The sequence below is a fragment of the Crassostrea angulata genome, chromosome 8, assembly GCF_025612915.1.
Source record: "Crassostrea angulata isolate pt1a10 chromosome 8, ASM2561291v2, whole genome shotgun sequence".
Taxonomy (NCBI): domain Eukaryota; kingdom Metazoa; phylum Mollusca; class Bivalvia; order Ostreida; family Ostreidae; genus Magallana; species Magallana angulata.
In genome coordinates this window covers 15058903-15079867 of record NC_069118.1, presented here as the reverse complement: position 1 = coordinate 15079867, position 20965 = coordinate 15058903, and the positions used below count along the sequence as shown (strand labels likewise).

The window sequence follows — 20965 nt, the reverse complement described above, 5'->3', positions numbered from 1 at the left end:
ACACTTAAAAGTTTAGCTAGCTTAAAAACACTTGTTTTTTTTTTTGTAATAGAAACTCTTTATATATTTCTTTCGTAATTCAGTGTAAAAAGGACATATGAGTATACAGTGGAACTCATCTTCTAAATCTTTTTTATTACAATGATGGCAAAATCTTTCATTTCTTTGCACCTTGTTGTGTCGACCTTTTTCAATATTTAAAGAGTGTGATGAAGTTCGAAAAATACTTATGAATTTTTCGAAGTATAATTAATTGGTCTCCTAAGATAAGTTTGCAAACAAAAATTATTCAAGAAGAATGAATGATTTTCGACAGATCTGTAGCTAGCTTAAAAACACTTGTTTTTTTTTGTAATAGAAACTCTTTATATATTTCTTTCGTAATTCAGTGTAAAAAGGACATATGAGTATACAGTGGAACTCATCTTCTAAATCTTTTTTATTACAATGATGGCAAAATCTTTCATTTCTTTGCACCTTGTTGTGTCGACCTTTTTCAATATTTAAAGAGTGTGATGAAGTTCGAAAAATACTTATGAATTTTTCGAAGTATAATTAATTGGTCTCCTAAGATAAGTTTGCAAACAAAAATTATCCAAGAAGAATGAATGATTTTCGACAGATCTGGAATTTAAAAAAAAAGAGCACTTGGCAGCGGGGCGGTGGGAGGGCAACACAGAAATAAGTTCGTTTTCACAATGAAATGATCGAACGACCATGTAGAAACACTACAGAAGTTATTTATATGTGACCGATAGAATCTAAACAAAACTTGTTTCAAAACTCAATTGAATATTCTTTAAAATAATAACCGAATGCCTCAATTTAGGGCATTCTTTTATCGTGCCAGCACCTACTGCAAACATGTAACATGGAACTTTGATCAAAATTTGATTTGATTTTTAAATTACCTTGTACGCTGTCGTATAAATCAATGCTAAATCAACTGTACGAGTAACATAAATTCATCTGTTTACCTTAAACCAATATAATAGTTGAAAACATAATAAAAATAGTTGCGTTCATACAAAATACCAAACATGCACGCGTAATAAGGTAAATGTAGAAGATGTCACTTGCGCGGGATCTCCTCGGCCATGTGCGAATGATGATCATTATTTAAAGGTTTTAATATTTGTGTGTGTTTTTTGTTTTTGTTTTTGATTGAAAACATTTTTGTACAGTTTTTAAAACATTTAAGACTTTTAAACCAACCATTCAAATATGTCTGTAGAGTATTTCAGATTTGGAGTAATATCACTTTTATTAATATTCAGAACGACTTTTTAATTTACTCTCCAATGTTTAATTTAAACAGATACAAAATGAACAAACTTTTATTACATATAATTAAAACAGTGTACAGTGTATTTACGGCTATATAAACTCAAACAAGTTCATATTAATGTAAGTGTGCGGGTGCGAATCCTGTATATTTAATTAGATAACCGTTTACCGCTAGGTAGTGTAGCCGCGGATGATTTCCTCGGCCGCGGGCGAACGATAGATAGATCGATTGAACGCATACACACGCACAGCTCAGAACCTAGGAAGATTTGAAAAGTTTGCACTTTTTTACACTTTAAACCAACAATTGATCTATATGTCTGATATTGCATTAGATTGAGAATGGCATTGCTTTTATTAATTAACTGAACGATTTTTTAATTGACACCTTATCGTTTAATCCAATTGAAGAATAAACCTTTATGTGTACGTAATCAAAACTGAAACAATTCTTCAGTTCGAAGCTAAATTAATTCATATAATTATGAGAGACGCAACGCTCGTGTATTGGATAACCGCTGACGGCTAGGTAGTCCAGCCGCGACCATGGTGACCGATTTTCTCGGCCGCGGGCGAGGGATAGCTTACGTAATAATACGCACACAGCTCTGATTCAAGGTGGATTTTAAATGCATGCAGTATGATAACTAAAATGTAATGCATAGAATTTTTTTCAATACGTATTTTGTGTTTTACTAGAGAAGAAAAAGAATGTTTTGTTTTCCGATTCTCGTCTTTAAGGACTGTGCACCATAAAAAATAAGCAACAAGGACTTAAACTTTGGAATTCTTTAAAAAAAAAAAACAGCATGTGTTCCCATTTTTTTTTCTCATGAATTTAAGCCTCCTGTATAAACCAGCATACATTCTGTGGTCACTTTATGCAAGTTTTAAGCACAAAGACTTTCGTTAAGTTGCCAAATGAAAACAGGTACATGTTAACATGTAAAGCTTTTTACACTCATACTACACAAATCACTTACAAAATAACATTGTAACGACCTTTATAAGATCCCAACAAATAACTTTTCCAGCGACAACCATATCGAAATCCTAACCGTTTTTGAATTATTCAGCAAAATCTTTTAAGGGCTACTGGCCCTTAATTTAAGGGGCCAGCCCTTTTTTTATTGGTGTCAAATGAAAGCCCTTAACATTCTGCACAACTTTTGTTCTATATGTATTTAGGAAATATTTCAAACTAAAAAGGTACGAAGCTAAAACATGAGAAAATTTTTGCTATTTTTAGAACATAGATTTCGATTGATTAATTCGAGTGGAATAATTGGAAAAAACTAAAATACAAAAATCAGAGGACAATATTCAAAGTGTCAATAATAAAGATTTTTAACTATACATTATTTGCTACGGACCATTTCGGAGCCTTTGTCTGGAAACTAATGCCCCTAAAAAGGGAAATAACTGAAAACCGGAAGTTGCAATTTCAATTCTTTTTGTGCTCTAGAAACCTTATTTAATTTACAATATACCGTGAAAATTTGAACGAAATCGGATGACAAAAAAATAAGTTATTGAGGATTTTAAAACGTCTAGAAGAAGAAAAATTGTAATGAAAAAGAACCATCAGAATCAGTACAAGGTCTTCCGTTGGAAACGGAAGACCTTAATTATCAAACTGGATGTAGATGACTATATATGTTAAAAGAAGAATTTGCTCATATTCAAAGACCTATCAGTGGACGTAGATGGAATTCATGCCATTTGGTTCTGATGTATTCAAATGTTTTGTAGACCTGACTACTAAGAGTTTATAATCCTAGTGCTTCACAAAGTAACTATGTTTCAATTACAATATACCTTTTCATAAAATCAAAACAATTTTTTGAAAATTTGGTTTTCTAGTTGTAAATTCTTCTTTGTTTCCCATACAATTGTACAAATTAATATTAACCTACCAAGAAGTAAAGAACGTCTTGTGCACGCAGTCAGCGCGCAGAGCATGCCATGAGCGCGCGGCGGAGACTCGGCGAGAGCGCAGTTTATCGCCAAGTAGAACTCCGTGGAAACGCAGTTACACGCCATGGGAGCTCCGTAAGAACGCCTCGGTCGCCGTCTGGACGCCGTGACGACTCCACTTGTAATATTTTCAAATAAAACTGTATATTTTTTCTTAATTTTCCTTGCTATCCTACGGCGATTCCATGAATTTTACAACGCCGTGAACACGCCGTAGGGACGCAGCTTGGTGTGACAGGGCCTTAACGCAATGAGCTCGATTAAAGTTATAGCACAGTATGACGTATGCACTTTTTGTAAAATAGACGATAAGAGTGTTGATCACCTTTTTTATAAATGTTATATTGTAAAAGAATTGTGGAGTGATTTTTAATTGGAATGAATTTTGCTAAAGTTTGAAATTTTCAATGATATACAACCATTTCTTTTACGCCAAAAAGATAACATGAAAATAAAAATACAAATAAAAAATGAATAATTTGGAAATCTATGGGTTTTGCAAACATTTGCAAGCATCAGTTTTTTGGATAAGCCCAACATTTTTTATAGAATTTTATGAAAAACGAATATGTTAATTAACAAAATACTTTTTTTAAACAGTTTTTTTTATCTATCAATCAACAATATTCAATATGCAAAAAGTATTTATGCAGATAACTTTGATATTGTGTTGCTATTATTTTGAATGAAGTAGTTCATGGTTACGGACTTTTTACAAGACACGTTGATATGAGTTATAAGCATTTGACTTGATAAAGACATAATATCTGTCAATAGTCACAAAATGTTTTTAACAATATGTTCATTGTTCTGAGTAGGGTGACCTATGAGTTTATTGCTGAAGCTTTTGATTCAAAATGATATATAATATATAAATAGGATTGCTATTCATATGGCCAGTGAGAGCATTGCATACAAAACCAAATTAATAGATTAGATGTTTAAAGATAAAGATATGTAAATGTTAATTACGGAAGTTAAATAAAATTCTAAATGCATTTTTATAAAAAGTAAATGTCATAGATCACTAAAAAATTGTAATTACTATGCAACAAAAACATTGGTAGCATGTCTGCTTATGTTAGAAAGGAGTCGAAAAGCAAAACCTCTAAGTGATTTTCTATAGGTCATGACAAAGGCTCTTTCGTGTATCTACATAACACAGTTTACAAAATGGTAACTCCTGTGACACGACCTTGTAACGGGTAATTTCTTTCTTGTTTAACAATATCTTACCTGGGGCGTGTATTTTGTTTCGAAATCAGAGTATATCATTGATGTACAAATTAACAGAAAAAATATTGATTTTACATGTTTGCATTGTGATAAATTCATACATGTAGTTTATTTATCTATTGATACTAGAATTATTCCTACCGCTTCAATGTATATCCTGTGAATGGATGCCCAATGAACGACACTGAGTTTGAGACAGCAGCAAGAAGGAGAAATTGTACCGGTAAAACACGATATCTATGTGCGCCTGATAAAAACTTGACATCTCTGATTGAATTCTGCACAGACCGACGTAAAAGCCTATATGAAAACGGTATGCTGGTTTTGGGCTTATTTATGTCAAATGGGTTTCAGTTTTGTTTTGAGGTCATGCAGGACGCTATTTATCCGATCGAAAAAAAATGCAATTATTCTTCTTATCCTCTGTTTGATTCGTGGACATCTAGCAGATGTATGAGATAATAAGGGTGATGACTTTACAAAAAATATTAAATAGAGAATTAACATAAATGATTCCCTTTTCCATATCACGGCCATTATCAGCCCGAGGGCTGAAGGCCCGAGGGATGATATTGGTTGAGGGCTGATACTGACTGTGATTTAGAAAAGGGTATCTGTTACTATATTTATTACATACTTAGTAATAAAATTAAGAAAAACCCCAACTGAAACACATTGATTTGAAATATTATTTTAAAGTAGTCTGTACAGGTATTAAATAAAAATATGAGATCTAATTATTTTAAGAAACACGTAGCTACAGAACCGGAATTTCGTCATGTTTTACCAAATGTTTTATTTTATGTCTGTTAATATGCACAAATGCCGAAACGAAAAAAAGGCAGAGGAGTTCCGCAAGAGGTGTGATACGGATCCGTATCAGCCCCGGAGGCATAATACGAGTTTTATGTTGTCATCTGTATCACATATGCAAAAAAAAAACCTGTATTTATTACTAAGTATTTAATGAATTCTACTATATCTACTGTCGTGAGTTCTCAAATTAGTGATGGGACTTAAAATTTTTAAAAGAGAAGCCACCTTTCCAGTCTTTGCCATTCGGCAAGTATGCTAAGCATATCTAGTATTTATAATGATTAAGAGTCCTCTTCTAAAACAATTAATGACCTTTGGAGTCAAAGTTCCCCTGACTTTTATAAAATGAAAATTGATACACTAGGATTTACATTTAACGGGACCCTTAGAAAAAATATTCTAATATTCTAAATATCATTTTCAGAAGATAATGATCACAATAATTCTATTTTTAAATAATTTTGTAAATGAATATGAAGAATTGTTCCGTTTGCTGTTTTCATATTTTAAAAAAGTTTGAATTTTCCTGTTAACCTCTTTGACAGATAACTGTTTAAAATTAGATGGTACAGGCGACCTGAATCATTACAAATGTGTTAATAAATTCATCAGTGGTTGTCCAACGGCGCCTTATACTGACGAGGAGATCTATAAATGTAAGTTAACTTGTGTTTCAAGACATCTACGTACGCCATATACTTTTCAGATATTTTGCCATATATATCTAAAAGAAAAATGACAGATAAGACCCTGCAACTTTAGTTTGTGTGGCCTTGTTTAAAAGTATAAAATGATCTACGGATATCAAATAATATTACAGGCCGCAAAGGGGAGCCATTGATATGCGACAAAAGTTTTAAGTTTCTTGAAAGCATTATGGTATTATATTGATTAAAAAGAAATTGAAATCGAAAAACATTAAAAATGTATTATAAAAACATGGTAATTGTCATAACCTTAAACAAATAACATTTTATGATTATGCTTCAAAATTATTATTCTGATTTGCTTATAAAGTCTTCGGAACATGATAACAAAACGCCGTTTCTCATTTCACTTTTTTGGAAACTTCAGGATTTTTCATTCTAAAGTTATGGAAAAAATGAAATGAGCATACGATTCAAACTAATATGATAATTCTTAACTATTTATGGGTTTTTATTTTGTTTTAATTTAAGGATAATTGAACTGTATAATATTAATTTACAAGTAAAGAGAGAAAACCAACATGGATAATTAAACATTAACGTTGAGAACACGACGTGCATAGTATATTTGTACATGTTTCGATGTAAATGTAATGAAAACATATTTCATGAATGTTCTTGAAACAAAAACATTTATTCCCCCCCCCAACCAAATTTATTCGGGCGAAGCCCCCGAAAATATGATTTTTTTGGGAGGAGCAAATCTTCATATCTATCTCTTCATCATATTTTACACCTTTTACACCCTCTCCCTTAAACAAAAATGAATCTGACCCCCTCCCCCTCCCCAAGAAAAGGGAAAAAAAAACCAAATCAAAAACAACCCCCCCACCCCCCCCCCCAAAAAAAAACAACCAAAAAACAACTCCCTATAACAAATAAACACTGCATCTTACATATGGTAAGTAGGATTGAAGGGGAGGTTTGCAACGCTTGCGTACCACAATTTTAAGATTTGGAGTCAAATTATATATATATATATATATATATATATATATATATATATATATATATATATATCCGTCCGCCCCGACCGAGGCTTGAACTCACGACCTCTGGAACCCATTCTCCTAGCAGTGAGCGGCCACCGCGCTCCCCACTCGGCCATATAGGCAAGACAAAAATCTTGCTTTCGATGACGAACGAAACCTAGCGCGCTGGCCGCGCACTACACAGTCGCTTGAGATACACGTGGAATACAGTTAAACGACAACTTGAGAGGATCGGAACAATACACATTGCAGAGATACACTCATATATAACAAGCACAAACACTGCAATAACTCTCAAATTGACATATATATATATATATATATATATATATATATATATATATATATATATATATATATATATATATATTTATATATATATATATATATATATATACATACATATATATATATATATATATATATATATATATATATATATATATATATATATATATATATATATATACCTGAATTATGCATTTGGTAGACCGATTGTATTATTTTATCTTTATTAGGGAGACCAGTAGATTAGGGAGACATATTTTGGTCTCCGTATTATTTTGACCTTGTCTAAAATGTAATTGGCTTATCTTTAAATGAACGAACGGTGTGTCTTTGCCTAAAATGCATCAATGTGTCTATTATTTGACATCCAATAGTTGCCTTTTGTCTATATTTTTTCGTAAAAAGGAATTCAATCTGCCTCCATCGTATAATTAGCAATGACTATTTTTCTGCATTTAGGAGACCAACGAAAACTTGCAATATTGCAAAAAATCTAACATATATAATTTGTTTAGCCTTTAATTATTCTAAATGAACTTGTTTTCAAAATACGTTTTCACTTTTTATGTATAAAGCCTAACTAGAAAAAAAGTCGTTAATTTCTTGACCATGTTTGAACATTTGGCAAGTGCTCTCCGCCATTTGTTCCGAGTACTCTCGGAACGTCTCGGGTTAAAATAATGGACCTTTTAACGCCAGCGTGTTGCCTTTTAGGAATCAAAGCCATTTTATGGTAAGTACTTTTGATAATCCTACTACAATTGAACAAAGTAATGTTTTTATGAAGTTTTTTTTTAAATATTCAAATAAAATAGGGCGATAATGTGTGCAACTTGACTATTTTACACCAAATGTTGATTAATCTTCGAGGACATTCGAAACGAAGTTAACAATAAAAGCATGATTTTCATTTCCACTGTACGTTTGATGTAATATGTAATTCAAGGATTTATCAGTACCTTCTCCAGAGCAAAAGTCGTCCCCATTCCCAATTGGAAATAAGTTCACTTCAGCAGCTGTCCAAATTATGATCCCAATTTAATTAGTATAGCAGTATTTTTCCCCAACTGGTAAATAGTTCTTATGTTTATTTCTTATCAAAAAATACTTCGTAAAATAACCAGAATGTCCATAAATGTTCAGTATTAACAAATGATTAAACCCATTTAGCAAAACTGCAGTCATAAAAGTTTCAAAACATGCTGTAAACATCGCCAACTTTTAATCCGATTTTCCTCTGTTTTTCTAAAACATCGTTATTTTGTGGTATACAGTACAGTACTGTAAATGGTACATGTTTTTTTTTTACACACACTAGACTGATATAAAAGTAAAAGGTAAATGTTATGAAATATTTCAAACAGAAAAATACATTCTCAATTTAAAAGGGGATGTTGATAAATTCTTAATAATGTAATACTTTTATGACCAGTGTTGAAGGTGTTTATTTCAGGGAAAAAGACTTGTTCTAATAACTAAATATAGGAATATTATACATATATCTATATTGTGAAGTTAATTAGATTCTATTCAATTAAAGTCTAGCTCTTTGATTTTCCATTATGATAATAAATTCAGAAATCATGATGTATGCAACATATGATTTCTCCCAACTGCATGAAATTGTCGATACAATTTTCCCAATTCCAAAAAAATTGGCATTTTCAAAATAAAAAAGGCTGAAAAATCCCTGTAATTATATAGCTAGTTTATTGAAAATGGACAGAAAAGTTAACCGAAGAATGTCGCTTTATGTAAATAGATCGACATGAAGAATTTTCTATATTACAGTTATATGTACCAGTAATATTGTTTTAAATTAATTATGTACGTAATGTAGATATATGTACATGTACCCCTTGTTACCTAAATGAATTAAAAGCAAATTAAGATCAGTTGCTCTTTTTCACTTGTATAGTGGAAAGATAGCCGACTATTCTATGTACGAATTGACTTATTATAGGTAAGATAGTCAGGCCTCCATGTTTACAACCGGGATGCTCACCCCACATTTACAGTTGTGACCCACATTTACAAATGTGACATCATAGTATCACTCTCGTTTGGCTTTTCGGATATTATCAGGTTTGTAAAATTTTTGGCTTTTGATGATTAATAATAATGTAAACAATGTGTCTGCAGATTCCCGTTGGGCTGAGTGTGATCTGTTGACCAGGCAAAACATGTATGTCTTGATTACACAGCGTTGTGCACAATGTGCTCTCAAGAACATTCAATCCAGAAGCATGACCAATGTAGCAACACTTTTAAAACTACTTTTTGATACTTGTATTAATTTTAATGTTTATGCGCACCCGGGGCGCCCTTCCCCCTGTAATTGTTGATTTATTAGAATAACATGACATGTTTCATACATGATAGCATTAGAAATGGTCGATGGTTGTAAATATTTTGTTGTTTACCAATTTAATGTATGTTCTCACTAGAACATGCACATATGATATATGGTAGACTATTATCACATTCAACTCTCTCTCTCTCTCTCTCTCTCTCTCTCTCTCTCTCTCTCTCTCTCTCTCTCTACAGCAGCGATTCATCTTATGACCTTTAAAAATCATGCACCTGCACTCTTGCGAGTATACAAAATGTTGTAAAATGTTCGTACTATATATTGTTCGTGCATTGCACTGCGATGATTTGGATCGCATTCAGTCGCGTCTGAATAGTGTGCATGTCCACAATTTTTCAGGAGACTTGATGCAAGCACTAAAACGCATGCAACAAATGCGAGACCTCATGCAATATATGAGAGAGCTCGTGCGAATCTAAAACATTCCGATCGCAAAGAGTTGTAAAGTGCTCGTACGCCAATTGTGAATGGGGCTTAATGTAGATGTTTATGAATTCAAAAGTTTTCTTTGCATATAAACAATGCTTTCACACAGGTGCTTGTGGTTTTAATGTAGGTTTTGGAGTTATTAGCACAACCAGTCATGTCAGTGGAGATTTTCTCCTACAGGAGAAACATTAAAAGGACAGGATGGGGAGGAGAGATTGAAGACAAGCACAGAAAACAAAATATTTATCTATAAATATAATGGAAAAGAACTTTGGTAATACGATTTATACATATTTACATGAAGCTGGAGGTATGTAGCTCCTGATGTGAAAAAAAAAATTGAAGCAAAGTTTATCCAAATTTTTTTTTCAGACCAGGAGATACAGACCTGCAGTTAAATGTAATATTTTAACATTTATGTATGGCAGTAATGTTTCTAGAAATAACTATAAACAATTCTAATTAAGTCAAGCAAAAATACCAGTAATTATATGCTTCTTATTTAAGGTTTGATTTCTTTTTATGTACACTGTAGTATTGATGCTGTCAGGAGTGAACAACCATACATGTATCTGCCAGTTTGTAAATGATGGCAAGGACGATGCAAACTCCACCATAAACTCAGAGTGTTTAATGGAAGGGAATACCTATGATTGTTTGCTAAGAGAGACATTGTGGTTGGGGAAGAGATACTTCATGTATATGACTATGGTTGTGATGGGAAAAGCTTGCGGTGGCGCAGCAAGGTAGGAAAATGGTTGGATTAATTATACACAAAAAATAATTATTAAGAGAGAGTTTAGTGATTTACAATCAGGCTTTGAATATCTTGTTATCTGGCTTTGGTTTTGTTTTTGCATTTTTTCGTACATTGATTTGTTTTAAACTAATCTAAAAAATAGGTTTTTCTCAAGAATTTAAAAAGTATCAGAATAGATAATTTATATGTTTTTATTGAAAAACAAGCCTAAAACTTCTGTTAGTGTTGTTAAATAGGTTAAAAATCGTGATCAATTAATCAGCAGAATTGGTTGTCTCTTGCCATCTGATGATCAGTCAATAATCGAATCGGTAACAAATTATATTAAATTCAATAATATGGGGCACTAAATTTTATGCTATGTATAATCTAAAATATATAAGTGCTATTTTCACTTCCTTTTAAAAGCTTATAAGACTTTTGCTGTATTTTTATTAGGTAGAATGTTACACATCTTTTGAGATTGAAGAAAACCCCCAGCTCACAACAGTTTTCATTTCATTCAATACAGATTAGAAAACAAAATGATAGGTATATTATTAATGTAATAAACCCAGACTGAGTATAATTGATTATAAAATCTAAAATCGATTATGATAAATCGACAACCTTTTCAACTGATCATTGATTGAAATTCAATCATCGTGACAACACTAGCCCCTGTTCATGTACCGGTACATGTTTTTACCGGTACTAGTTTTGATTGATTTCAGAAAAGGCTGTGATCCTATTGATTTTGGTAATGGTTTTGTTAGGTTTAATTTCACTTTATTTTGTTTATAGTTGTTTGATTTTCTTTCAATTTTAACATTATATACGGTTCTTGTGCTGACCTGAATAGATTTATTTTGTTTTCATTATCAAGCACTATTAAATTAAAAGCTTGAAAGAGGTGTCCAGTTGTGCAGTGGACAATGCACCTGCTTATCACCACTGCGACCCAAGTTTAATCCCCATGATCGACAGTTGTTGTATATGATAGGGTACATTGGTCGCCTGCTTGGACACGTGGGTTTTCTCCAGTCACCCCAACTTCTTCCCACATCATGACCCACTCGCGCTAACATCCATGCCAACAAAAAGCTATTAATATAAGTCATTGTGCATTGTGAATCGGAGAGTCTCCTTTGCAGAACAAAATTGTTTTTTGTTAGATAAATTACAAAATCTTTTTCTGTAGTAAATATGTATATTTTGCAAATTGTTTACAGAATGTACTTCTTGAAAAATATACATTTACATAGAATTATCAGATTTGGTAGGTTAGTTAATTTAAGCATCAATCTGAATTGGAATTCATTTTTCACTGAATATTGGTACAGTCTTGTTTTTGTATCATGGCTGAAAAGTTTGATTTAGTCAGTGGTCTGTTAACTAAACTAATCAACTAATAATTGATGAATGTTTATGAAAGAAAATTTTCTATATTGTTTTAATTTCTTTCAGTTCCCTCTGATGTGAATTCTGACCCATTAGTGTATCGAACTACTCGCCAAGTTCTGATTCTGAATCAGATGAAAATAAGAAGGTTTTGGGTAATGTTATTATTTAAAGAATAATTTTGCATCTGCAGTCCATTTTCACTTTGCAAAAAATACCTGAAAGAACAAGAGGCTGAGAGCCCAGTCATTTTAATTCAGACTAAAGTAAATCCATTTATATTAACTAGATATACTTTGAAATGTAGTTGTGTATAACAATCTACATGTTGATCTGCATGGTCTCCCTAATGCTGTGATAATGCATTAGATTTACATGATATAAGTGGAATGTACTGGATGTAATATATTTGTAACAGTTATATTTATTTTGTTTAATCATTAGGAATAAAATTTGCAATGATTTAAAAAAAGTAAACGTAGAAGCTTGTATTTACAATACAATATATTGGTATTTTTACAGAGTCCACCCCAAATTCATTGAGAGCTAGCCGCAACACAATGGAAAAACAGGGCATCTTGACCCTCAGAGAAAACAGTGAGCATTTTGAAGCAGGTAAATGAATTAAATTCAATGTTGCAATGTTATTATGTTTTTAAGCAAGAAACATTAATACAGTCAGTGGGGTAGCTAGACCTGAAACGAAGTGCATGCTTAAAATGGCAGGGGGTGTGGGGGCCACCATGAGGCCCCCAGTGGGTCCAGGACAAAGCCCAGGGGGCGAAAGCCCCCGGAAGGTCATGGATTCTGACGATTTTTAACACCAAAAATTAAAGCAGAAATTGAAAGGAATGCTTACTATTTAAGCCTATTTTTAGGCAGTTAAAATTGTTTTGGTTATAGTTTAGGCATAAAATAAAATCACAAAACTTATTAAAAGTTAAAAGAAGAATTTTTTTTTGACATTTGCCTTTGACCCACTCAAAGCTTTTTTTCTTAAGTTCATTTTCACATAGTTTATGGTAATGAATATCTCAATAAAGCTGTGATATTCTATCGGGGAAATTTAAAATGTGTAAAACTAAGTTCAACTGCAAAATAAATATTTGCCTTTTTAGGTACATGCATTGTGTACTGTTTCTTTAATATGGTACAATAAGACCATATTGTGTGGCTATATTTGGTGCTTAATACGTCTTTGTTTAGCATTGATTTCGGATAAAGTAGGACCGAGTGACGGAAACGGGCTGATGGAATAACTAAGTATGGACCTTAATACTTGAATTCTTTTTTTATATTTTTTTTTTCTTTACTAGTATTTATTTTTTTACTGATTTTTTTCCCCAAATGATGTGCATGCTAAGGCATATAAGCATACATGGTAGCTACGCCACTGACAGTGTACAATTTACTACTCAAGTCTAAGATTGCTCGTGATCTTGGGGCTTGGTCTCCCTAATGCTGTGATAATGCATTTGATTTCCATGATATGAGTGGAATGTAATGGATGTAATATATTTGTTATACTTATAAGTACATGTATAAGTCATTAGGAATAAGTTTTGCAAAGAGATAAAGAAGTAAACTTAGAAGCATGCATTTATGATACAATATATTGGTACTTTTTTACAGAGCCCACCCCAGTTTCATTGAGATCTAGCTGCAACACAATTGAAAAACAGGACAGCTTGACCCTAAGGTAAAGCAGTGAGCGGAGGTTGACAATGGTTTTCGAGGGGTGTCAATTTCAATAGATACCCTCCCAAAAAGGCACTATTCATTTTATTTTACTGAATGTCTTATTTCTAAAGAAAATTTTACTGCTTTTATTTAGAAATGAAGTAAATTCTACGACAAACCGTACGCTCATAATTTAAGCGCATGTAACAGTTCGTTGTGTTACCAATTGCCAAGTGTGTTGCTAACGCTGAGGGTAATAGAACGGATTACCAACTGCGTCTAAACCAATCAGATTTCAGTATTTAACATTTAACATGAAAGTATAAAAAATTGTTTGTCTGGTCTCCATAATGCTGTGATAATGCATTAGATTTCCATGATATTAGTGGAATATAATGGATTTAATATATTTGTTATATTTATTTTTATAAATCATCAGGAATAAACTTAGCAATGATATAAAGAAGTAAACTTAGAGACTTGAAATTGCAATACAATATATTGGTACTTTTTACAGAGTCCACCCCAAATTCATTGAGATCTAGCCGCAACACGATGGGAAAACGGGACATCTTGACCCACAGAGTAAACACTGAGTATTTTGAACAAGGTGAATGAATTAAACTAAATGTTGCAATGTTATTATGTGATCCTGGGGCTTGGTCTCCTTAATGCTGGGATAATGTATTTGATTTCCATGATATGAGTGGAATGTAATGGATGTACCGGTAATATATTTGTAATATTTATTTTAATTAGTCATAAGGAATAAAATTTGCAATGATTTAAAAAGTAAATGTTGAAGCTTGTATTTACAATACAATATATTAGTACTTTTATACAGAGTCCGCCACAGATTTATTGAGAGCTAGCCGCAACGCAATGGAAAAACAGGACATCTTGAACCTCAGAGAAAACAGTGAGCATTTTGAACAAAGTAAATGAATTAGAATCAAAGTTGCAACGTTATTATGTATAACAATTAACATGTTTGTCTGGTCTCCCTAATGCTGTGATAATGCATTTGATTTCCATGATATGAGTGGAATGTAATGGATGTAATCAATTCTCCTATATGTAATAATATTCCTAAATATAAATACACTGTGTTAGAGTAAAATCCCAAGAGATCCGAATATCAACATGGTGTGTAACTTTGAAGCGAGCAAAAAAGTGTTGAATCCTTCAATAATATGAATTAAATATTTAGATGAAAAGTATTTACAGCCTCAGAATGGTTTGTTAAATAATTTGACTGTTATTTTCAATACAACTTCATTATTTTTCTCAAAAATCAATTCGGAGCGATTCTGCAATTTTCTGCTACATTACGGGTATATGGGAGGCATTCCTGTCAGATTATTATAACTAAGCAGAGTGTAGTGAAATTAATAGCATTATTGTAGGCTTAAAGCTTGGTTATGTAACTGTAAACAATACGGTGCGTCGATGAAGTGAATGTCCGATATCATATGCAATGTCAACCCGTGCACGCACGGGTCAAAGTCTAGTAAGAATAATTAATTTTGACTTGTGAAAGAAAGTAATCATTTTAAGATTGATAAAGCCACAAAAGGGGCAACTGTTTCTTTAAAAGATTTCTTGTTTTAAACTTTATTTATGCAATAACGATTCTTTGATCTTTTGCAGTTCCATACCATTGTTTTCCCTCTCTCAGTTCCTGTGATGAAAGAAGTCAACTTGATAGGTTTGTTTCAATCTATTTTGTGAATGTTTTTCTTGTTTGATAATAGGTTAGTCATACATATGTAGCTGCAACAATGTAGCCCTCTCTCCGATTTTTTATAACTGATGTTTACTCCCCCCCCCCCTCCCCCCCAAAAAAAACAAAAAAAAAAAACAGGAGAGGGCTACATTATTGCAGCTAGGTGTTAGGCTTCTGGCTTTTGAATGACAATGTATAGATGGAGTTATTTCCTTGTGACTTGTGACAGAGGCTGTAGTGCACAATTCCATTTGACTTTCAAGAAATGTTCAGATAGTAATGAAAATGTAAAGTGTTTAATTACATTTGCTGAGTACCACTTTCAATACTGTAAAAGGGATTATTTACATGTAAGGGAAAATTTACACTTAAGCTTAAAACTGGGTAAAATACCCCCACATTTGCATATGGGCAGTGCTTTAGTGTGGTAAATCACTGTGTATGTATTTCTTTTTTTTTTTTCTTCATTAAATAATTTTTGTATTTGTATACATTTTTGAAATTTTATCTAAAAGGGTGAGTGTCGGAGTTACATGTGCACAATCCTAAAGGTCCAAGTACAGCACCTGAATCACATGTGGCTGAAGAAGATTTGATGTCCAAACCCTGCGAGAGTGGAAATGCAAATGCATCGGATGTTACACCACAAGGTGATCAGTCTTTTTTTTTATTTGTGTGAATCTGTGTGTGGTAGTGGTGGGGGGGGGGGGGGGGGGTAATAGAAGTCATATTATTGAAATGATAAAAACTTTTCTCAATAATTTTATTTCTTTATTTAAGATGACAATGGTACATTGATTTGCATCATTTAATAATTAAAACCCATCCATAATGTTTTCTCTTTTCATTATGTTTTATGCATGCCTGTCCTTAGTATTTGCAAAGTAAGATATTCATGATATTGTTATTACAGAGTGCTTCTTTGAGATCGAAGATGATAATGGAACTAAAGTTCTTGCAAGCCCAGTTGCAGCCAAGAAGACTGAAAGCAGCTCAGGTGATATATCTTTGATGCTTGGTCTATCTATCCACAATTTGATGAATTAGCAATTTTTAGGTCACCTGAGTTTATTGCAATCCGTTTTCGTCCGTTATCGTGCATCGTGCCTTAACAATTTTACATTTTTAACTTCTTCTTAAAAACTACAGGGCTGATTATAACCATTTTTGATGTGAGGCATCTCTATGGTGAGAGGAATCTATATTGTAAAATTCATGGCTCTACTACCCCCGGGGCGCCACATGTGGGGCCAAATTTGCAAAAAAGAGCAAAATTTTAAAAAATATTCTTCTCTATTCCCACACATGTTAGGAAAAAAACTGGTTGCATAGTTATAATGTCCATGAAGCCCTCTACTTAAATTGTGAAATTCATGGCCCCTGGGTCAGGGGTTCAGGCTCTAGAATGGGGCCAGTATGGCCATATAGTATATATGTATTTAATCTTAGAAAATCTTCTTCTCTACCCCATATATATTTGTTAAAATTAAATGCATGATTATGATGTCCATATTGTGAAATTCATGACCCCTGGGTCAGGGGTTCAGGCTCTAGGGTGGGGCCAATATGGCCATATAGTAAAAATGTATTAAATCTGAGAAAATCTTCTTTTCTACTCCCATATAAATATATATATATCTGGTTATAAAGTCCATGAAGCCCTCTACCAAAATTGTGAAATTTATGACCCCCGGGTCAGGGGTTCAGGCTCTAGGGTGGGGCCAATATGGCCATATAGTAAAATGTTTTAAATCTTAAAAAATCTTCATCTCTACTCCCACACATGTGGGCAAAAAACTGAATACATGGTTACGATGTCCACTAACTCCTCTACCTAAATTGTAAAATTCATGGCCCCTGGGTCAGGGGTTCAGGACATGAGGGGGGGGGGGGGGAGGCAATATAGTGTTAATGCATATAATGTTATAACATTTTCTTCTCTATTCTCACACATCTGTATAAAAAACTGACCTATAATTATGTTTACCAGGAAGTCCTCTACTGAAATTTTAATTTTCATGTCCCCTGGAGTATGGGTTTTAACTCTAGTAGGGCAGGGCCAAAATGGATGTATAGGTGTTATTGCATATAATGTTAAAAAATTATCCTTTTTACTCCCACACACCTGAAAGGAAACTGAATTCATGATTTTGTAGACCCGATCTTTTAAGTTTTTTGCCAAAATTGTAGGTTTCACAGTTCTTTTTGAAAGATTTCAGGCAGGGAGGTGGCCGTCATTACTAATTTATAATTTTTCTACTCCAGAATAAAACCTAATTAATTAAATGCATATATGAGACTCCTCGACAAGTTTGTGTATGGGTTATATGCTACTCAGGTGACCGTTACAGGAATAGAAACAAATTTCTCATGGAGATTTATAATGTGAAATGTTTACATCTTTTCACCATTCGGAACCCACTTGAAATACCTCATACAATTTTTCAATTATGTCATCCAGGCTATTTCATGGCCGATGCAATGCAAAATCCCTATAGGCTTTCTATTTTGGGTTGTGTATTGAAGCCTAAAGCGGTAGAGGGGGCATTTCAAAACAGATAATCTTGACATATAAGTGGATGAATGTAGTTCGAGCATGAATGTATTTATGAAAATCAAAATATTCAGCAAGAAGTAGTGGAAGCAAAAACCATACAGAGTATGGTACGCCTTGAATCTATACATAGGTATTATCCTTTTTACATGAATATGTAACAATATAATAATTCTGATTGTTCATATTATTTTTAAAATCTTTTCAAGGTAAAAGAGAAATCCAGGAGTTTTTGGAAAAACATGAAATGTATTCATTGGAACGGCTTGATGAGAGGACCAAATTTTTGAAGATTAGATCTAAAATCTTCAACGAGAGAAAAACAACAAGACTTAGGACATTTAAAAAATTGAATGAAATGAAATCAATGAAAAAGCAAACATGAATCTCATCATTTTACTTATAATGTAACTGTAATGTAACAACAAGACGTAGAGCATGTATGATAATTTATTTTTAGCTCACCGAGACGAGGTTCGGGGGAACTTATGCTATACTGCTGGCGTCGGCGTCCGGACCTGGTAAAAGTTTTTGTTGCAGGTCCTTTATCTTAGTTATTTCTTGTCCTATCTTCACCAAACTTGCATGGATGATGCATCTGGACCTTTTTATGAACTTGAAAACCTTGGATGCTGAATCTGGGCAATGAATTTTAGATGCTGGAGGTTAAGGTTTTTGGAACAGGTTAAAGTTTTTGGTGCAGGTGGCCTTTGATAGCAATTTCTAAATAACTACTGATCCAAACTTGCATGGATGATGCATCTTAAGATACTGATGCACCTGAAAGGCTTGTATGCTGAATCTTAGCCATAGGTTTCGGATGCTGGATGAGGTTATGTTTTTTGGAACAGGTCATATATTAAATTTATTTAGTACTATTTCAAACTTGCATAGTTGATTTAACTATAATATAAATGGATTGCAAAGGTAGCTTCAGATGCAGAGCCTGATCTTCATAATCAAGGATGCTAAAAAATATATCTTAGTAATGACTGGTCCTAACTTAACCAAACTTGAATTGATGATGCGTCTTATGATACTGATGCATCTGGCAGGCTTGAATGCCGAATCTGAGTCATAGGTTTTGGATGCTGGATGAGGTTTAGTTATTTTGGAACAGGTCACATGATTTATAGACAATAGCTTGCATAGTTAATTTAACTATAATATAAATGAATCATAGAGGTTGCTTCAGTTTCAGATCCTGATCTCTATTATCAAGGATGTTTAAAAAGAATATCCTACCTCACTCTAACCTGATTGATAGATGTGTTTGTTGTTAAATGATATAACATGATTCATATGATATAGTATTGTCAGATTTGATACACTATTGTTTTATATGATACAATGTTATATCATATATTATATTATAAAAAGTTAGTAGGATATTGTATCAATATTTTTGTGCATTATGATATGATATTGTATCATTATATTGTAATGTAAAGTATTTTTTATTATGATGCAATGTTGTATAAAATGATAATGTATTATATACTATTTTATCACATGCTATTGTTTCATATTATATTGCCATATTTAATATGGTATAATATGATACAATATTGTATTGTAATATATAATATCTTATCACATGATTTGATATTGTATAAAATGATATTGGTTTATATAATATATTATTTTATCACATGAAATAGTATTATTTGATATTGGAATATATAATATTGTAACATATGATACGATATTGTATAAAGTGATATTGTATTATATAATATATTACTGTATCACATGATATTGTATCATATGATTTGATACAATGTTGAATCAAGTTATATTGTATCTTATGATACAATATCATATTATGTATCAAATATGTTATAATATCATACAATATCATACTTAAGTATACAATATAATATAATGTGTTACAAAATTGTGATGTATTATGTGATATGACATTGTATCATATATTATGATATTGTATTATGTGATCAAATGCAATAATGTATTTAACATGACACTATGTCATATCATATGTTACAATATCATATTGCATCATTATTTATTACAGTATTTTATTTTTATTATTATATGTGTGTATATTAATATATGAAATGAACATATGATTATTATCCAATTTTTTAACATATGATATAGTAATATGATATTGTTTCGAAACAGTATCCATAGATATCCAAGATCATTAACTATGATTTTCAGGTAATATGATAAAGGTGGTCTCTAAAGGTGATGCTTTATAAAGGTGATGCCTCGTCTCGGTGCTTTGTAATCTGTGATTACCTTTGTTTCTTATAAGGCAAGAAAGTGGCCCCTAAACGTGATATGTATTGCAGACGACATCCTAATGTCTTTATGTTTGAAAATTTTGGTTTTTTTTTAGCTGCATAATCCTGTTCGTCCTTTAAAATTTTTTATGCCATGCATTTGATCAGTCATTTTTGCTCCCAGAGTAACTTTTAAACTTTGTCAATTTCTTACATGTGTACTTATTATCAATGTTATTCATTAACATTTATTAATGAATGGTTCATTCAAAACGTGATCTTTGATCACCTTTTTTTATTGTTATATATGAATTATGAAGAATATTAAGTAAATCAATTTTAAAAGCTTGATTTTCTTGAAATGTATGAAATTTGAAATATGAAGGTTGAAAATAGATTATGAATATTTTGATTTCATAAATTTACAGATCCTTACATACATGTACATGATTTTGTTGCACAGAAAAAAATGAAACTGTTGTAATTGAACTGCAAGTTCACCAAAATAATGGA

The 20965-nt window shown here is 32.2% G+C and overlaps 1 protein-coding gene, 1 long non-coding RNA gene and 1 pseudogene across 4 annotated transcripts in view; all 3 read left to right on the top strand.

Moving 5' to 3' along the window:
- Positions 1-20965, top strand: part of LOC128161729 (uncharacterized) — a 75817-nt gene that overhangs the window by 6750 nt on the left and 48102 nt on the right. Inside the window, exons 3-4 of the mRNA XM_052825103.1 lie at positions 4630-4813; positions 5862-5972. Of these exons, the coding sequence (XP_052681063.1) occupies positions 4630-4813; positions 5862-5972 (295 nt within the window). The remainder of the gene's footprint in view (positions 1-4629; positions 4814-5861; positions 5973-20965) is intronic.
- LOC128161733 (uncharacterized) lies at positions 7510-13912 on the top strand. Of its 3 annotated transcripts, none has more exons than XR_008240402.1 (4): positions 7510-9388; positions 10639-10849; positions 12766-12858; positions 13876-13912. It is a non-coding gene; the product is annotated as an uncharacterized LOC128161733 (long non-coding RNA). The 3 variants fall into 3 exon arrangements; XR_008240401.1 differs by lacking the exon at positions 13876-13912 and adding an exon at positions 13450-13488; XR_008240403.1 differs by lacking the exons at positions 12766-12858; positions 13876-13912 and adding an exon at positions 12310-12337 and having other exon boundaries at positions 7519-9388.
- LOC128161732 (uncharacterized) lies at positions 14775-19748 on the top strand (annotated as a pseudogene).